This window comes from Oryctolagus cuniculus, chromosome 17, assembly GCF_964237555.1.
Source record: "Oryctolagus cuniculus chromosome 17, mOryCun1.1, whole genome shotgun sequence".
Lineage (NCBI taxonomy): Eukaryota > Metazoa > Chordata > Mammalia > Lagomorpha > Leporidae > Oryctolagus > Oryctolagus cuniculus.
Window position 1 is genome coordinate 16595932 of NC_091448.1, and position 19363 is coordinate 16615294.

The following is a 19363-nucleotide window of genomic DNA, read 5'->3' on the forward strand; positions in this document are numbered from 1 at the left end:
CTTAGAAAGCCTTCTCAAGCTCCATCACTATTTTGAAAATGCCATAGCAAATTGGAACTTCTTTTCTCCCTTCAGAGAAAAGAACAGCTTCTTTGATGGCCACTTCTTTCCACTTGAGTCTCACTCACAGAGATCGTTCATGTAGAACATTTTTTTGCCACAGTGTTTTGGCTTTCCATGCCTAAAATACTCTCATGGGCTTTTCAGACCAGGAAGCCTTAAGGGCTGATTCTGAGGTCAGAGTGCTACTTAAAGTGATTGTCATTCTATGAGTCCACTATGTGGACTGCTTCCTATTTTGGAACATTCTCTCCATTTTAATTCTATCTATTATTATTACCAGACCTGACTCTATTTATATGATCACTCTAAGACTCAGTCGTATCTATATGTTCACTTTAACACTTACATGATCTAAATTTTATCTGTCTTATCTCTAATTTCTTCTTTTCCCCTTTAGTTCACTCCCACTGAATTTATTTTCTCATACTTCCCAGTTTAATCTTGTAGATGCCTAATCACTGATTTCCAAAGCAAGAACAGGCAATTCTTTTTCCTGATGTCTGGATTAGTGATTGACAGATCAGATTATTCTAAAACTATTGAACAGCGCAGTGGAGCTTTCTCCTTAAAGTGCAGGTATAAAAAATTCATTCTAAACGTTTTTGGAAAGGCTTTCCTTTTGTAAATTTGTTATCAGATCAAAGTTAGGTATGAGGCAATTATGGACATTCTTACAAAAATGTAGACAACTGTAATTTCCCTTCAATGCTACATTGTTATTTGAAAACCTACCATCAATTGGCAAAATGTTCATTGGCTCCAGGCTTCCTTTATGTGTTTGCTCTATTCCCATATTGTCCAGGACAGTTTTCACATCACTAACATCAATCTCTTCTCCTTCAAAAGACAGAAGAGCAAAGATATACATAGATAAGAGTTCTAAAAATGAACTAAGAAAATATAAACACACATACACACCCAAACTCTGATGCCTATTCAACATCAGTGTCACATGAAGAGCAGAAGTAAAATGTGACCCACCCATCAGTATTAGTAGAGAGAAAGAAGAGGAGAGAGAAGGATTTTGATAGAAATCCATATAAATCTAGATCATCTATTAAATGCAGACAAGGTATCTAATTAATATTCATGAGAAAAAAACTTTGAGCAAATTAGTTCAGAAGCAACATACCTCAACATAATAAAAGCTATATGACAGACTCATAAGTAATATAATACTGAATGGGAAAATCTGAAAATACAGTACTCTAAAGAAGAAATATAAATGGCCAACAAATACATGAAAAAATGCTCAATATCACTAGCCATCATGGAAATGAAAATCAAAACCACAATGTGATATCATCTCACTCCAGTTAGAATGGCGATTATCAACAAGACAAAAATAGAGGAGGGTGATTAGTGGTTAAGATTCTTCTTAACTCATATCCCATGTCAGAGTGCCTGCATTTGATACCCAGCTCTGGCTCTGAGTCTAGCTTCCCACTAATGTAGTCCCTGGGAGGCAACAGTGATGGCTCCAGTAATTGAGTTCTTCTCACTTACAAAGTACACCTACATTGAGTCTCTGGTTTCTGGCCTGGCCCAATCCAGTCCTGGCCATTGCAGGCATTTTTGCAATGAATCAATTGATGGATGTATGCTTGCTCACTCTCTCTTTCTCTCTCTATCTCTTCCCCCCCACAATAAATAAATAAATAAATAGTTTTTATAAAACAAAAATTAGTAAGTTTTAGTGAGTGCTGGCACTGGGCGTAGTGGGTAATACTGCCACCTGCAGTGCCAGAATCCCATATGGGCGGCTCTTGGAATCCTAGCTGCTCCATTTCTGATCCATTTATCTGCTATGGCCTGGGAAAGCAGTAGATGATGACACAAGTCCTTGGGCCCCTGAACCTGCGTGGGAGACCTGGAAGAAGATCCTGACTCCTGGCTTTGGATCAGCACAGCTCCAGCTGTGGTGGCCACCTGGGGAGTGAACCAGTGGATGGAAGACCTCTCTTTCTTTCTCTGCCTCTCCTTCTCTCTCTGTGTACTATGACTTTCAAATAAATAAATATTTAAATAAATAAATAAATTTTTGTGAGGATATGGAAAACAGGTGTCCTTTTACAATTTTGGTAGGAGTGCAAATTAGTACAGCCATTATTGAGAACAGTACGAGGTTCAGCGCTGTGGTATAGCAGGTAAAGCTACTACCTGCAGTGCCGGCATCCCATATGGCCACCGGTTCAAGTCTTGGCTGCTCCACTTCTGATCCAGCTCTCTGCCTGGCCTGGGAAAGCAGTAGAAGATGGCCCAAGTCCTTGGGCCCCTGCACCCATGTGGGAAACCCAGAAGAAGCTCCTGGCTTCGGATTAGCGCAGTTCCAGCCATTGTGGCCAATTGAGGAGTGAACCAGCCGATGGAAGAACTCTCTCTCTCTCTCCCTCTATATGTGTGTGTGTGTGTGTGTGTGTGTGTGTCTGTAACTCTGACTTTCAAGTAAAATAAAGAAATTAAAAAAAGAGAGAGAGAGAGAGAGAGAGAGATAACGGTATGGAGGCTCTCAAACTAAACCAGATCTACCATATCAGCCAGCTTTCATAGTTATATATCTGAAGAAAATTAAATCAGCATTTGAAAGTGATATGTGCACTCCCATATTCACTGTAGCACTAGTCACAATAGCCAAATTATGGAATCAACCTAATTGTCCATTACTGGATGAATGGAATATTATTTAGTCAGAAAAAGATGAAATCCTGACATCTGCAGCAAAATGATAGTACTGGAGATCATTATGCTAAAATAAACCAGATGCAGAAAGACAAATACTGTATGTTCCCTAACGTGTGTGTAAACTTAAAAGCATAGCCAATCTGAACTAAATATAGGATTGGGAAGGATGATGGAGGTAGAGGGAATATAAAAGATTAGATAACAAGTAACAAAACACAAACTAGAGTAATAAGTTCTAGCATTCCATCATACAGTGGGGCAATTATAGTTCGTAATAATATATTATATATTATATAAAGAACTGGAAAAGAGGGGGTGATAGGCTCCAAACACAAGATAAGAAAATGGAAAGGCTAGTGGACTTGTTTTCTTGGTTTACTCTGTGTATATGTGTTGAAATATTGCATTATACCCCATCAAAATATTCAAATATCACATGTACAAGCTAATCGAAACAATTGTTAGATAAAATAAAAAACAAAACACAGATACATCTCATATGTAGAAGAAAAATGTGAACATTGCCAAAAAATAAAATAACAACTTTCATATTTTTAGCTTGGATCATTAGTAGATAAGATTCTTTATTTAGGGGATCCAAAGAACTCTACTAAGAAACTATGGGAACTCATAGAAGAGTTTGGCAAAGTAGCAGGATATAAAATCAATGCACAAAAATTAACAGCCTTTGTATACACAGACAATGCCACAGCTGAGGAAGAACTGCTAAGATCAATCCCATTCACAATAGCTACAAAAACAATCAAATACCTTGGAATAAACTTAACCAAGGACATTAAAGATCTCTACGATGAAAATTACAAAACCTTAAAGAAAGAAATAGAAGAGGATACCAAAAAATGGAAAAATCTTCCATGATCTTGGATTGGAAGAATCAATATCATCAAAATGTCCATTCTCCCAAAAGCAATTTACAGATTCAAACCAATACCAATCAAAATACCGAAGACATTCTTCTTGGATCTGGAAAAAATGATGCTGAAATTCATATGGAGACACAGGAGACCTCAAATAGCTAAAGCAATCTTGTACAACAAAAACAAAGCCAGAGGCATCAAATACCAGATTTCAGGACATACTACAGGGCAGTTGCAATCAAAACAGCATGGTACTGGTACAGAAACAGATGGATAGACCAATGGAACAGAATTGAAACACCAGAAATAAATCCAAACATCTACAGCCAACTTGTATTTGATCAAGGATCCAAAACCAATCCCTGGAGTAAGGACAGTCTATTCAATAAATGGTGCTGGGAAAATTGGATTTCCACGTGCAGAATCATGAAGCAAGACCCCTACCTTTCACCTTACACAAAAATTCACTCAACATGGATTAAAGACTTAAATCTACGACCTGACACCATCAAATTATTAGAGAGCATTGGAGAAACTCTGCAGGATATAGGTACTGGCAAAGACTTCCTGGAAAAGTCCCCAGAACACAGGCAGTCAAAGCCAAAATTAACATTTGGGATTGCATCAAACTGAGAAGTTTCTGTACTGCAAAAGAAACAGTCAGGAAAGTGAAGAGGCAACCAATAGAATTGGAAAAATATTTGCAAACTATACAACAGATAAAGGTTTAAAACCAGAAGCTACAAAGAGATCAAGACACTCCACAGCAACAAAACAAACAACCTACTTAAGAGATGGGCCAAGGACCTCTATAGACATTTTCAAAAAAGGAAATCCAAATGGCCAACAGACACATGAAAAAATGTTCAGGATCACTAGCCATCAGGGAAATGCAAATCAAAACCACAATGAGGTTTCACTCACCCCGGTTAGAATGGCTCACATTCAGAAATCTACCAACAATAGATGCTGGCGAGGATGTGGGGAAAAAGGGACACTAACCCACTGTTGGTGGGAATGCAAAATGGTCAAGCCACTATGGAAGTCAGTCTGGAGATCCCTCAGAAACCTGAAGATAACCCTACCGTTCGACCCAGCCATCCCACTCCTTGGAATTTACCCAAAGGAAATTAAATTGGCAAACAAAAAAGCTGTCTGCACCCTAATGTTTATTGCAGCTCAATTCACAATAGCTAAGACCTGGAACCAACCCAAATGCCCATCAACAGTAGACTGGATAAAGAAATTATGGGACATGTACTCTATAGAATACAGTTTAAAAACAATGAAATTCGGTCATTTGCAACAAAATGGAGGAATCTGGAAAACATCATGCTGAGTGAAATAAGCCAGTCCCAGAGGGACAAATATCATATGTTCTCCCTGATTGGTGACAACTAACCGAGCACCTAAAAAGAAACCTGTTGAAGTGAAACGGACACTATGAGAAACAGTGACTTGATCAGCCCTTGTCATCACTGTTGATGTACAATTTAATACTTTATCGCTTTTAGTATTTTTAGTATTTTTTGTGCTACTTAATACTATTGGTTGAACTCTGTAACTAATATACAATTATTCTTAGGTTTGAAATTTAACTGAAAAGTGATCTCTGTAAAATATAAGAGTGGGAATAAGAGAGTGAGGAGATGTACAATTTAGGACATGCTCAAGCTGACTTACCCCAATGGTAGAGTTAGAAATGTGCCAGGGGATTCCAATGCAATCCCATCAAGGTTGCATGTACCAATGCTATCTCACTAGTCCAAGTGATCAATTTCAGTTCACAATTGATCACACTGATAGGTCTGAGTCAAAGGGATCACACAAACAAGACTAGTGTCTGCTAATACTAACTGATAGAATCAAAAAGGGAGAGAACGATCCATCATGGGAAGCGGGATACACAGCAGACTCATAGAATGGCAGATGTCCTAAACGGCATGGTGGCCTCAGAATCAGCCCCTAAGGCATTCAGATCTGGCTGAAAAGCCCATGAGAGTGTTTTAGGCATGGAAAGCCAAGACACTCTGGCAAAAAAAAAAAAGAAAAAAAAAAAAACACCTAAATGAAAGATCTCTGCGAGTGAGATCCCAGTAGAAAGAACTGGCCATCAAAGAAGGAGGTACCTTTCTTGGAAGGGAGGAGATAACTTCCACTTTGACTTTGACCTTATCGAAATAAGATCGAAGTCGATGAACTCAAAAGGCTTCCATAGCCTTGGCAACTCATGACTAGAGCCTTGAGAGATTACTGTTGCCTTAAACAAGAGTGTCAATTTGTTAAGTCAACAACAAGAGTCACTGTGCACTTACTCCTCATGTAGGATTTCTATCCTTAATGTGTTGTTCAATGTGAATTAATGCTCTTACTAGTTCTCAAACAGTATTTTACACTTTATGTTCTGTGTGGGTGCAAACTGATGAAATCTTTACTTAATATATACTAAATTGATCTTCTGTATATAAAGATAATTGAAAATGAATCTTGATGTGAATGGAATGGGAGAGGGAGAGGGAGATGGGAGGGTTGTGGGTGGGAGGGAAGTTATTGGGGGAAAAAGCCATTGTAATCCATAGACTGTACTTTGGAAATTTATATTTACTAAATAAAAGTTAAAAAAATTATTCCTAGGTATTTTATTCTTTAGGCTGCTCTTGTAAATTGAATTGCTTTCTTAATTTCCATTTCAGCTTGTTCATTGCTGGTGTATATAACACAATAGATTTTTGTGAGCTAAGCAAGTACCCTGTATTCACTGAATTCTTCAGTAAATCTAATAGCTTTCTTGTGAAATCCTAGGATTTTCTCTATATGGGATCATACTGTTTGTAAATGGGGAAGTTTTATTTCTTTCTTTCATGTTTGGATGCCTTTTATTTCTTTTTCTTGCCTAATTGCTCTGGCTGGAACTTCTATTACAATGTTGAACAACAGTGGTGATTGTAGACATTCTTATTTTATTCTTTCACTATTCATTATGATATTAGCTGTGGGTTTTTAATAAATGCCTTTGATCTTGTTGAAGAAATTTTCTTGTCCTTGTTTTCTAAGTGTTTTATCATGAGAGGATATGAATTTTGTCAAATGCTTTTTCTATGTCAAATGAGATGATGACATATTTTTTCCTTCAGTCTATTAATGCTATTTGACATACGGAATGATTTTCTAATGCTGAATCATATTTATCTTCCTGGAACTAATACCACTTGATCCTTTTTAATATGCTTCTGGGGCCAGTGCTGCAGCTCACTAGGCTAATCCTCTGCCTACAGCGCCTGCACTCCAGGTTCTAGTCCCGGTTAGGGTGCCAGATTCTGTCCCGGTTGCTCCTCTTCCAGTCTATCTCTCTGCTGTACCCAGGAAGGCAGTGGAGGTTGGCCCAAGTGCTTGGGCCCTGCACCCACATGGGAGACCAGGAGGAAGCACCTGGCTCCTGGCTTCGGATCGGTGCAGCACGCCGGCCGTAGCAGCCATTTGGGGGGTGAACCAACGGAAGGAAGACCTTTCTGTTTCTCTCTCACTGTCTAACTCTGCTTGTCAAAAAAAATATGCTTTTGGGTTCATTTTGCAAGTATTTTTTAAGAATTTTTGCATATACAAGGGGTCTTTTAAAAGTTCACAGAAAATGGATATTATGAAAAATTCTGTCTGGATTTCAGAATTATTAATACCAATCAAATATATTTTAATTCCATTTTTCTTGAATCTTTTAAAGTATCTTCACAAGGGTATTGACCCGTAAATTCTTCTAATGATGCCTTTTTCTGGCCTTGGTATCAAGGTAATACTGGCCTCACAGAATGACTTATGAAGTGTTCCTTCTATTTTTTACAAGACTTTGAAATGAAATGGCATTTCATTTTTAAATGTTTAGCAGAATTCACCAATGAAGTCATTTGGTCATAGACTTTTAAGAACTCTGACTTCTTTTGATTACCAAGTCAATCTTTTTATACATGTATTGATATTTTCTATGCCTTCTTGCATTCATTTAGGTAATTTATGTTTCTGAGGTTTCCATTTCATCTAGGTTATGGCATTGTTAGCATATAATTGTTTGGTTTATTCCTGTAAATATGGTGGCGATGACTCCACTTTCTCCTCTGATTTTAGATATTTTCATCCTCTCTCTCTCACTTTTTCTTTTAAATCTAGCTACAGGTTTATCAATTTTATTTATCTTTTCAAAGATTACTGTTTTGGATTCATTGATTCTCTGTTTTTCTATTGTTTTATTATATCTACTTTTGTCCTTACTCCTCCTTTCTGTGAGCATTGGGTTTAGTTTGTTATTATTTTTCCAGTTCCTCAAAGCATAATGTTAGATTATTGATATGAGCACCTCCTTCTTATTTAATGTAGGCATTTACATCTATAAATTTCTCTCTGATTGCTGCCTTCACAGCATTCCATAGTTTTAGTATGCTGTGTTTTTGTTTTCATCCATCCTTAGATATTTTATTTCCCTAGTGATTTCTTTTTGACACATTAGTCATGTAAGAGTGTACTGTTTAGTTTCCATACTTTTGTGAATATTCTATTTTTCCTTCTGTTACTAATTTCTAACTACCATTGTGTTCAGACCAGATATGCTGTATGATTTCTATCTTTTAAAATTTATTATGAATTGTTCTGTGGTCTATCATCAAAAATATTCTATGTGTACTAGAGAGAATATATATTCTGCTATTTTTGCTGCATCAAGTGTTTTATATATGTATATGTATATGTATATGTACATGTATATATATATATATGTATATATGCCTGTTAGGTCTCATTAGCTTATACTATCAAGTCCTCTGTTTTCTCTTTGATCATCTATGTACCCACTAATGAAAGTAGAGACTGACTCAAGTCTTCATTATCATAGAATTGTTCATTTTCCCCTTCAGTTATGTCAATATTTTCAGAGCAGATGTCTCTGCTTTAGAATCAAAGGAAAGTACCTACAGGGTATCTATGGATTTAGGAGGGCATGTATATAAAGTATAATGAAAATATCTATAATCAAAATGATTTTTATATACTTGTCTGCATGTACAACGCTTATAACTAAACTAAAACACAATGCAGGAGAAAAATGAGCATTTGGGTGGACTATGCGTATCAATCTCAAGTTTCTCCAAGTGAAAAAAAATAATTCATCCATTTCTCATGTTTGCCTGTATCTTTTGAATCATAAATAAAGTTTGGCACTGAGATTATCTATAATTCACATGAATCTGCTTTGACTATTTAATACCACATATATAGAATCCTCTTAATCCTACAGGGAACTTGAAGGGCTTTTCTTAGCCCTTGATGGTAATCTGTAGTAGCTAAGAAATTTTGATGTACCAAAGTAAAATCTGGAACAAATGAAACAGTTTTATATAATTTAGAGTATATTCATTTTACACTGAAAACTGATCTACAAAAGTAAGTTCCTTTGAATGTCTTATGTACATCCTTTATGATTTACCATCAATTGGCTGTGTTTTAAGCAGCTTCCAAATATCATTTTTGGTGATCTTTATTCTCATGGTTCCCAAAATATTTTCATTCAATTTTTATCCTTTGAAAAAATTAGAAGAGTTGCTATTCCATAATTTATCAACTCTTTAATTCTCTCAAACTATGAAAAGGGTATCCATGCACATTGCTATAGTCTGAATTTAGTGTCTTCCCAAAATTCATATGTTGGAAATTACCCACCAGTTAATGTATAAAGAGCTGGAGCCTTTAAGAGGTGACTAGGACATGAAAGCTCCATCAAGGATGGGATTAATTCCCTTGTAAAAGAACTTGAGGATCAAGTTGTGCCTCACTTGTTCTTTCTGCCACATGAGAAAGTAGCATGAAGACACCATTTATGAAACAAGGAGCAAGCCCTCATCAGACAACACATCTTTGGTTCTAGATCTTGGACTTCTAAGTTTCCAGAACTATGAGAAATAAATTTCTATTATGTGTCAAATACTCAGTTTAAGGTATTTTGTCATAGTAGTCTGAATAGACTCAGACATAAATACAGCATCAATTCTGGTTTGAAGGAGTTCAAATGCAAAAGTTGTTGGTATCCCACTCATATTCTCTTTTTTTAAGATTTTTATTTATTTGAGAAGTACAGTTACAGACAATGAGAGGGAGAGACTGAGAGAAAGGTCTGCCATCTACTAGTTCACCCCCAAAATGGCCACAACGGCCGCACAGCTGATGCGAAGCCAGGAGCTTCTTCCCAGTCTCCCACATGGGGGCAGGGGCTCAAGCGTTTGGGCCATCTTCTACTGTTTTCCCAGGCCACAGTAGAGAACTGGATCAGAAGAGGAACAGCCAGGACTAGAACCGGCATCCATATGGGATGCCAGTGCTGCAGGCAGAAGATTAACACACTGCCCCACAGCGCCGACCCTTCTACTCGTGTTCTCTTGGCATTTACTAGTCCCCCATCTGCTGGTAACTTCTTACTACAAGCACTTGTGATTCTCTAGTTGTTGCTTTCCCCAGATACAAAAGACTACTCAGACAGTTTGGGGCATGCTAGAAGCATTAGGGATTAAGTTTCCTTAGGGGCAGCACTCAACTAATGATTAGTGACAAGTGCTACTCCTTTATTTTTCTTCAGGACCTTGAATGTAACAGCTGCTAGAAAAGTCTTTGCTATGTCCAGCATCTGAGCCATATCCAATTATGTATCCATCAATTCTTCTTTTTCTGTCTATAATACACGCTTTCTTATTTATTTTATATCTATTAATAATATCTAATTTTCTAAGATTTATTTATTCATTTGAAAGATGAGTTCCAGACAGAGGGGGAAAGAGAGGGAGGAAGGGAAGAAGAAAGAGAGAGGAAGAGAGAGGGTGCTTGTTGGTAAGGGCTGGGCCAGACCGAAACCAGGAGCCTGGAACTCCATCTGGGTCTTCTGGGCTATCCTCACTGCTTTCCCAGGTGCATTATCAAGGAGTTGGATCAGAAGTGTAGCAGCCAGGAATAGAACCTGGGACCATTTGGGATGCTGGAATTGTAGGCAGCAACTTAACCAATCACGACACCATGTCATACCCAAAATATTTTATTGTATGCTGGATGTTGTGAAAAATATATATTAAGACTCTTGGGGCCGGTATTGTGACGTAGTGGGTAAAACCACTGCCTGTGACACCAGCATCCCATATAGGCAACAGTTCCTTTACTAGGTGCTCCACTTCTGATCCAGTTCCCTGCTAATGACCTGGGAAAAGCAGCAGAAGATGGCCCAAGTATTCATGTCCCTGCCACTCACATGGGAGAGTGGATGAAGCTTCCACCACCTGGTTTCAGCCTGGTGCAGTACTGGCCTTTGCAGACACCTAGGGAATGAACCAGCAGATGGGAGATCTCTCTCTCCATATCCCTCCACTCTCTCTGTAACTCTGACATTCAAAATAAATAAATAAATCATTAAAATAAGAAAAATAGATGTAAGATTCTTAATTCTGTTTTATTCTGTGAAGAATGTTAATTTTTATTCGAATAGGTAGTTCCATTTCTGAGTAGTCTTGAATGAGTACAGCATTGGGTTTCTACATTATAATAGTTTAATTAAAACAATGGTGTCCAATAGATGTTTCTGTGAAGATGGAAATATTCTACCTCTGAACTGTCCAATACAGTAGTCAGTCACCATGAATGGTTATTAAGTACTTGAAATGTGGTTAGGGGCCAGCACTGTGGCATATTGGATAAAGCCACCGCCTGCAGTGCTGACATCCCATATGGGCACCAGCTCGAGTCCCAGCTGTTCCACTTGACAATTTAACTAAATGTGTCTTAATATAGACCTCTTAAGGTTCAACCATTAGATTTCTGACCTCTAGACTTTATGAAGCCAATGGCTAGAATCTCTGGTTGGACATGGCTGCCAGAAAGAACACAGTAACACTTACAAGGTCTACACACTGGTTTCTGTGAGCCATTCTGTTACTGGTTGACCCCAAGGGGTCTTGCCCTGCCAATTCTCCAGTGGTCCCCATGAGATGAGACAAAAGACCTCCTTGAATGTGCTTCAGAATTCTGGGGAAGCTGGATGTTCTTCTTGGGCTTTCTCTTACTTGAGAAACCACAGGCCCTGGGGATTTCTCTTGGCATAGCACTGTGTCAACATATAAGACAAGCAGGGCACAAAATGAAGCTTCTCCATTTACCCTTCTAATGTGACTTCCCTTAGTTTCTGTGCTCAAAGGGGGACTTTGGATTCATCACCCAAATTCTGGGATTTTTCACAAAAGCATTCAGTGGATAACTTAAAATCAGTATTTCAGTAAGGGGGACTAAAGCCAAGGATCCTAGTCTATCATCTTTCTGTTGTCACTCTTCCATATGTGTATTTTTGAAATCTTACTACATGTCTTTAATTGACATATCAATAGTACTAGAAAATGAAGCAATGATTTAGTAAAGAGATATTTTTGAGGGGAAAGAAACTTATTCTAGTTAAAATATAGGCAATTCATGGCAAAGTTATAACTAAATGCCATTTAAGTCATATGAACATTTTTACATGTAAGAAGCAATAGTCACTAGAATGTTTCTAGACAATATTGCTTTATCTTACTGGAACATGCTCTGATTATTATATATTCCATTTTAGTTTATATAAGGTTGGGATTACTTTATAATTCATCATCCATCAATTCTAATTCAAGTTCTTAACAGCTGCAATTCTATCTTTAAATCATTAAAAAATATGGGAATTCATGACTTATAATCAAGTATGGAAAATATTACACATATAGCTTATAACCCTGACAGTTTCTCCTGTGAAAATTGACTTGACTGAGATCCTAGCAACATGATCATATACTACTAGTACTTTAAGCTCCATGAGACCAAGGACTATATTTGTTAATTACTGTATCTATAGCAGTTAACACAGCACCTAATCAGAGTGCTTAATTAAAATTTGTAGGATAAATGAATGATGAATAACATACCAACTTCAGATTAATATGTTAAGAGAAAAATCTGTTTTCATCTAAGCTAAATAAATGATATAAAAAACATCAGGTGGGGCCGACACTACGGTGCAGCGGGTTTAAGCCCTGGCCTGAAGCGCCAGCATCCCATATGGGTGCCAGTTCAAGTCCCAGCTGTACTTCTTCTGATCCAGCTCTCTGCTATGGCCTGGGATAGCAGAAGATGGCCCAAGTCCCACATGGGAGACCAGGAAGAAGCTCCTGGCTCCCAGTTTCAGGTCAATGCAGCTCCGGCCATTGCGGCCAGCTGGGGAGTGAACCAGTGGATGGAAGACCTCTCTGTATTTCTCCCCTTTTCTCTGTAACTCTTTCAAATAAATAAAATAAATCTTAAAAAAATTAAATAAATAAAAAACATCAGGCTCAAATGCAAAATTCTCACATTGCTATGAAATCACTCACCATGAATTGATAGATTTGGGGTTAGAGCATTAAGTTCTTCAGCTGTGAGTTTGAGTGCCACATTTCCAAGTAAATTATCAAGGTCATGAGCATCAATTTGTAATCCTAGAAAAGAGGAAGTCACAAGGAAATTGAGCAAAAGTCAAATACAATAAATATCAATTCTTATGTATCATAGTTATGAATTTCATCACAAATAGAGCTAAGGACATTAAGCATTTAAACAGTACCATCAATGAACTAAAAGTAAATCCATTCACATCCAATATCTAAGATAAATCTACAAATATAATACGCTGAAAGAGGACTGAAAAACCACTATAGCAGCAAAAAGCAAATCTAACAGTTTTTAACACAAATATTTATGCAAATAAGTAGAGTTCAAGTTGGCCACTGAATTTCAAGGCATACTATATTTTCTCAAATTTTGATACCTATACCTAAGTTTATTATTCCCACTGTCAAAATTGTAATAAACCTAAGAAAGCTAGATTATCCTTTAAAATTAAACACAGTATATTTTCAATCAATATAAATGTATATGTGTATTAAAATTAATTACATAAATACATATGTCAGGAAGTAAACTTTAATGACAACAAGAAAACAAAAGTAAGACCAAGTATGTCAATCTGCCTTCTCAATTTTGTTTATTCACTTTTTATACCTTTCACACAATTCAGGAATTTAGTCCTATGTATTTTTCCATTCTCTGTAAGGAAACATATAATTTAGATCATAAAGAAAAGAGCTTGGGGGCCAGCGCCATGGCGCACTAGCTTAATCCTCTGCCTGCGGCAATGGCATCCCATATGGGTGCTGGTTCTAGTCCCAGTTGCTCCTCTTCCAGTCCAGCTCTCTGTTGTGGCCTGGGAAAACAGTGGAGGATGGCCCAAGTGCTTGGGCTCCTGTACCCACATGGGAGACCAGGAGGAAGCACCTGGCTCCTGGCTTCAGATCAGCGTAGCTCTGGCTGTTACAGCCATTTGGGGAGTGAACCAATGGAAAGAAGACCTTTCTGTCTCTCTCTCACTGTCTGTAACTCTGTCAAATAAAAATAAAAAAGAGCTTTATGCGCTAAAGCAATACAAAATCTCTAAGTGCATAAATGTAAACCATGAAATAATTTGTTCCTTAAATTATCTAATACCTCTAAAAATAATAAAGTAAAAATAAACAAAATTCTTAAATGGTAAATCTGTAAATTCTTGAGAACTTGCAAGACTAACACCAGTTGCCTAAAAGAAAAAACACTTTCTCTTGTCTTATATTTTTTTCTGACCCTATCCTTTTTTTCTCTACTAGTAAACTTATATGTATCTGCTCCTCCTTCTAGTTCCTTTAGGTCTAAATCCAACACATCTAATGGAATGAAATCAATAACCATCATCATTCTATATCCCTATTGTAAGATATATGACAGATTGACCCATGCATATTTTAATAAATGACAATTTATGTACTATTATTAGAAATATTTATCTTTGAGATTGTAGATATCTTTATTATATCTAACTCATAAACGATCTACAATAAGTACAGTTTATTTGATAATACAAAATTTTAAAGATTTAATCCTAAGATTTTTCCCAATATTTGTAATTCTGAATAACTCCTTTGATGACTATACTAACACCCTTGAAAGCAATATTAATACTATTGAATGTTATATTAATATATAAAGTGCCCACCTTTAAGTGGAAGTAATTTCTCTGGCTCCAAGTGTTCTTTAGATGTGAACTCTATCCCTATATTTTGTATATTTTCCAGGTCATAGAAGCTAACTTCTCCACCTTCATAATAAAAGAAGAAAATTTTGTAATAATTGTTCCTCCAAATTATGAAAAGAAATTAGGTATCATGATACCTAAAAACAAGCAATTGATTGTAGCTACAATGAACAGTAATCCTTTAACTCTAGTAATAAAGAGGTCCTCCCATATGATGATTATGAAATAATATTAAACAGTTAAATAATATTGTCATTTAAAATTATGATAATAGGCCAGCGCCATGGCTCACTAGGCTAATCCTCCGCCTTGCAGTGCCGGCACACCGAGTTCTAGTCCCGGTCGGGGAGCCGGATTCTGTCCCGGTTGCTCCTCTTCCAGGCCAGCTCTCTGCTGTGGCCAGGGAGTGCAGTGGAGGATGGCCCAAGTCCTTGGGTCCTGTACCCCATGGGAGACCAGGAGAAGCACCTGGCTCCTGCCATCGGATCAGCGCAGTGCGCTGGCCGCAGCGCACCGGCCACGGCAGCCATTGGAGGGTGAACCAACGGCAAAAGGAAGTGTCGCTCCCCCTCTTCGTGGAGGAACGACACAAAACCCTGCCTAGGCTTCATATCCGAGTCACGGCACCATTATGTCGCTCCCCCTCTTCGTGGAGGAGCAACACAGGACCCTGCGCTGTTCTTTCTGTCTGCTCGGCCCTCCCCGGGTTTGCTGCTGGTTCTTCCCGGGTTGGCTACTATCCCTTCCACCTCCGTGGAAGGGCAGTTCCCCCTGGCCGCATTCCCCACTTCCGCAGGGGAGCGGCACACCGCCGGCCGGCTTTCTCGGGGGCTGCACGGGTTCCCTTAGATGTTCCCCATAGATGTTCCCGGTGCATGCCGTCTCTCTCCTCCTTTATAGTCCTCCTCCGCCAATCCTAACTCGGCTGCCCACACGCCGAGTACGCTGCTCTCCAATCAGGAGCAAGTCCTACAGTTTATTAGCTGAACTGGAGGCAGCTGTGCGGAAGCTGTTTACTTCTCTCCCAGCGCCATATTGTGGGAGAGCAGATGCATAGAATAAGTCTTAATTTCAGTAACTTAGTCCAGTCCGGATTGCTCCCCACAGATCCCCCTTTCTTTTTATTTTTGGCGTTGATACGCGCCTGTCTTCGGTGTCCCGCAGCACACACTCTGCTCTACTTGCTAGAGTTGCCACAGGCTCTTACAAGTCCTATCAATCAGGCAAACCGAATCCGGGTCCTCTCTTCGCCGTGTTGTGAGGAGGTTTTTAGGCGCTGATGCGTGCCTGTGTTCGGTGCCCTGCAGCGCATGCTCTGCTCTGCCTGCAGGGAACTTACAAGACCTATCAGGCAAACCGAATCCAAGCCTTCTCATTGCCTTATTGTGGGGGAGACTTATTAGTGTTGGTTCGTGCCTATCTTCGGTGACCTGCAGCTCATACTCTGGTCGAGCTGCTTGCTGGCGCTTACCGCCTTAAATCAGGCAGACCGAATCCAAGCTTAATATTGTTGTATTGTGGGGAAGCCTTACTGATGTTAATTCGTGCCTGTCTTCGGTGACCTGCGGCGCATAAGCTGCTAGCTGCCCGCAGGTGCTCATCGCCTCACTTGATTAGGCAGACGGAATCCAAGCTCTCACATTGCAGTGTTGTAGGGAGGCCTTTTTATTTCTCTATTTCTCTATCTCCGGGCATTCCTATTTCTCCCATTTTACTTCTATCTTTCAGCATTCCTATTTTTCTCACTTTACTTCTAAACTTCTGTTTCTCTTATCCCTGCGGCTTTCCGGCACCTCGCCCCGCCGGCGGGTTCCCGGCTCTGCGCCGCTTCAGCCCGCGCGCCTCTCTCATCTGCGCAGCTTCCCGGCTTTGCGCGGCTCGGCTTCGCGCGCTCCGAGGTCTCCACGCTTAACCCTTTCGCGTCTGAACCACGGCCTCACCAGCCCCGTTCCCTATCTATTCACGCCCCGTGCTCTCTCTGCACGCGGCGGCTTCCGCGAGTAACACAGCGTAGCTTACGTGTCCACCACTAGCATTCAATCTAAGTTCCCCGGGCTAGCCTGGCAAATTCAACCCAGCGTACGTCTCCGCCCCACAGTTTGGCTTCCCGTCCTTTGCTCCCCGGGCTAATCAGACGGATCCCAACCTGGCCTACGTTTCAGCTTCTGGTTTCAACTTTTCGCCCCCTATTCCCGGGCTAACTTGAGAATCCCAAAGTGGCTTTCGTGTCCGCCTTGGCCTGCCCCCCGCGGCTTCAATTTCCCTAACATTTTTCTCTACCCGGTATGTTTCCCCAAGCCTTCTTCCAACAATACTCCTCCCTCATTTCTCCTGGCCTCTCCCCACAGTCTGCATCCGAGTCTGTTTGTTCTAGCTTTCACTTTCGCTTTCAACCTTAGAGATTTCTCCCAGCTTCCCCCCGTAGTCCGTATCTGAGTCTATGCCTAGGCTTTCAATAGCTTCTTCCGGCACCTTTTTCGTCCGGCTTTTCCCTAGGCTGTTTGCTAGTCTCTCTCTCCGATAATTTCCCAGTTCTTCCCGTTTCTTCCCTCCTAAGTTTCCTATCCGACCTAGGTTTCCTAATCTGAGTCATTTCTTCCCTCCTAAGTTTCATATCCGTCCTAAGTTTCCTATCCGAGTCACGTTTCTTCCCTCCTAAGTTTTCTATCCGTCCTAGGTTTCCTATCCAAGCTAGGTTTCCTATCCGAGTCACGGCACCATTATGTCGCTACCCCTCTTCGTGGAGGAACGACACAAAACCCTGCCTAGGCTTCATATCCGAGTCACGGCACCATTATGTCGCTCCCCCTCTTCGTGGAGGAGCAACACAGGACCCTGCGCTGTTCTTTCTGTCTGCTCGGCCCTCCCCGGGTTTGCTGCTGGTTCTTCCCGGGTTGGCTACTATCCCTTCCACCTCCGTGGAAGGGCAGTTCCCCCTGGCCGCATTCCCCACTTCCGCAGGGGAGCGGCACACCGCCGGCCGGCTTTCTCGGGGGCTGCACGGGTTCCCTTAGATGTTCCCCATAGATGTTCCCGGTGCATGCCGTCTCTCTCCTCCTTTATAGTCCTCCTCCGCCAATCCTAACTCGGCTGCCCACACGCCGAGTACGCTGCTCTCCAATCAGGAGCAAGTCCTACAGTTTATTAGCTGAACTGGAGGCAGCTGTGCGGAAGCTGTTTACTTCTCTCCCAGCGCCATATTGTGGGAGAGCAGATGCATAGAATAAGTCTTAATTTCAGTAACTTAGTCCAGTCCGGATTGCTCCCCACAGGAAGACCTTTCTCTCTGTCTCTCTCTCTCACTGTCCACTCTGCCTGTCAAAAAAAAATTAAATTATGATAATAAAGAGGCCAGCGCTGTGGCTCACTTGACTAATCCTCTGCCTGCAGCGCCAGCATCCCATATGGGCACCGGGTTCTAGTCCCAGCTGCTCCTCTTCTAATCCAGCTCTTTGCTGTGGCCTGGGAGGGCAGTGGAAGATGGCCCAAGTGCTTGGGCCCCTGCACCCATGTGGGAGACCAGGAAGAAGCACCTGGCACCTGGCTCCTGGCTTCGGATCAGCGCAGTGTCGGCCATGGCGGCCATTTGGGGGGTGAACCAACGGAGGGAAGACCTTTCTTTCTGTCTCTCTCTCTCTCACTGTCTAACTCTATCTGTCAAATAAATTTTTAAAAATTATGATAATAAATGACATTATAGGCTTTGTAAATAAGTACAATAATTATGGAATACAATATAGAGATTCCTCAGACATCTGAAAATAGATCTACCATATGATCCAGCTGTCCCATTCCTGGGAATTTAACAAAAAAAAAATGAAATCAGCATATGAAAGAGTTATTTGTACCTCAATGTCTATTGTAGCTCAGTTCATAATATCTACGACATGGAATCAACTTAAATGTATATCAACTGATGACTGGATAAAGAAAATGTGATATGTACACACTATGGAATACTACTCAGCCATAAAAAATGAAATCCTGTTTTTTTGCCACAAAACAGATGGAAAACATTATGCTTAGTGAAATAAGCCAATCTCAAAGGACAAATATCATGTTTTCTCCAATACATGGAGAATACTGAATAGGGATGAAATGGGCCAGCGCCGTGGCTCACTAGGCTCACTAGGCTAATCCTCCGCCTGCGGCATCGGCACACCGGGTTCTAGTCCTGGTCAGGGCACCAGATTCTGTCCCGGTTGCCCCTCCTCCAGGCCAGCTCTCTGCTGTGGCCCAGGAGTGCAGTGGAGGACGGCCCAAGTCCTTGGGCCCTGCACACGCATGGGAGACCAGGAGAAGCACCTGGCTCCTGGCTTCGGATCAGCATAATGCGGCCATTGGAGGGTGAACCAACGGCAAAGGAAGACCTTTCTCCCTGTCTCTCTCTCTCTCACTGTCCACTCTGCCTGCCAAAAAAAAAAAAAAAAATAGGGATGAAATGGACATCTCGTGGGTTTTTAGCTCTTGTTTATACTCCTGTGGAACTATGACCTTTTTACTTGCTAACCATTATGATTAATGGTTCATTAAGGCTGTGATCATAAGAGTACATTGAAATTAGCCGGCGCCGCGGCTCACTAGGCTAATCCTCCGCCTAGCGGCA

General features: G+C 40.4%; 1 protein-coding gene across 34 annotated transcripts in view; it reads right to left on the reverse strand.

Annotated features, from left to right (window-relative positions):
* Positions 1-19363, reverse strand: part of EFCAB3 (EF-hand calcium binding domain 3) — a 649184-nt gene that overhangs the window by 441454 nt on the left and 188367 nt on the right. For all 34 annotated transcript variants that reach the window (XR_011383437.1, XM_070060541.1, XM_070060535.1 and 31 more), the window contains 3 exons: positions 14719-14820; positions 13028-13132; positions 796-900 (listed from right to left, as the gene is read on the reverse strand). Coding sequence is in view for 33 of the 34 variants with exons in the window: in XM_070060541.1 (XP_069916642.1) it covers positions 796-900; positions 13028-13132; positions 14719-14820 (312 nt within the window). In the remaining variant the exon portion in view is untranslated. The remainder of the gene's footprint in view (positions 1-795; positions 901-13027; positions 13133-14718; positions 14821-19363) is intronic.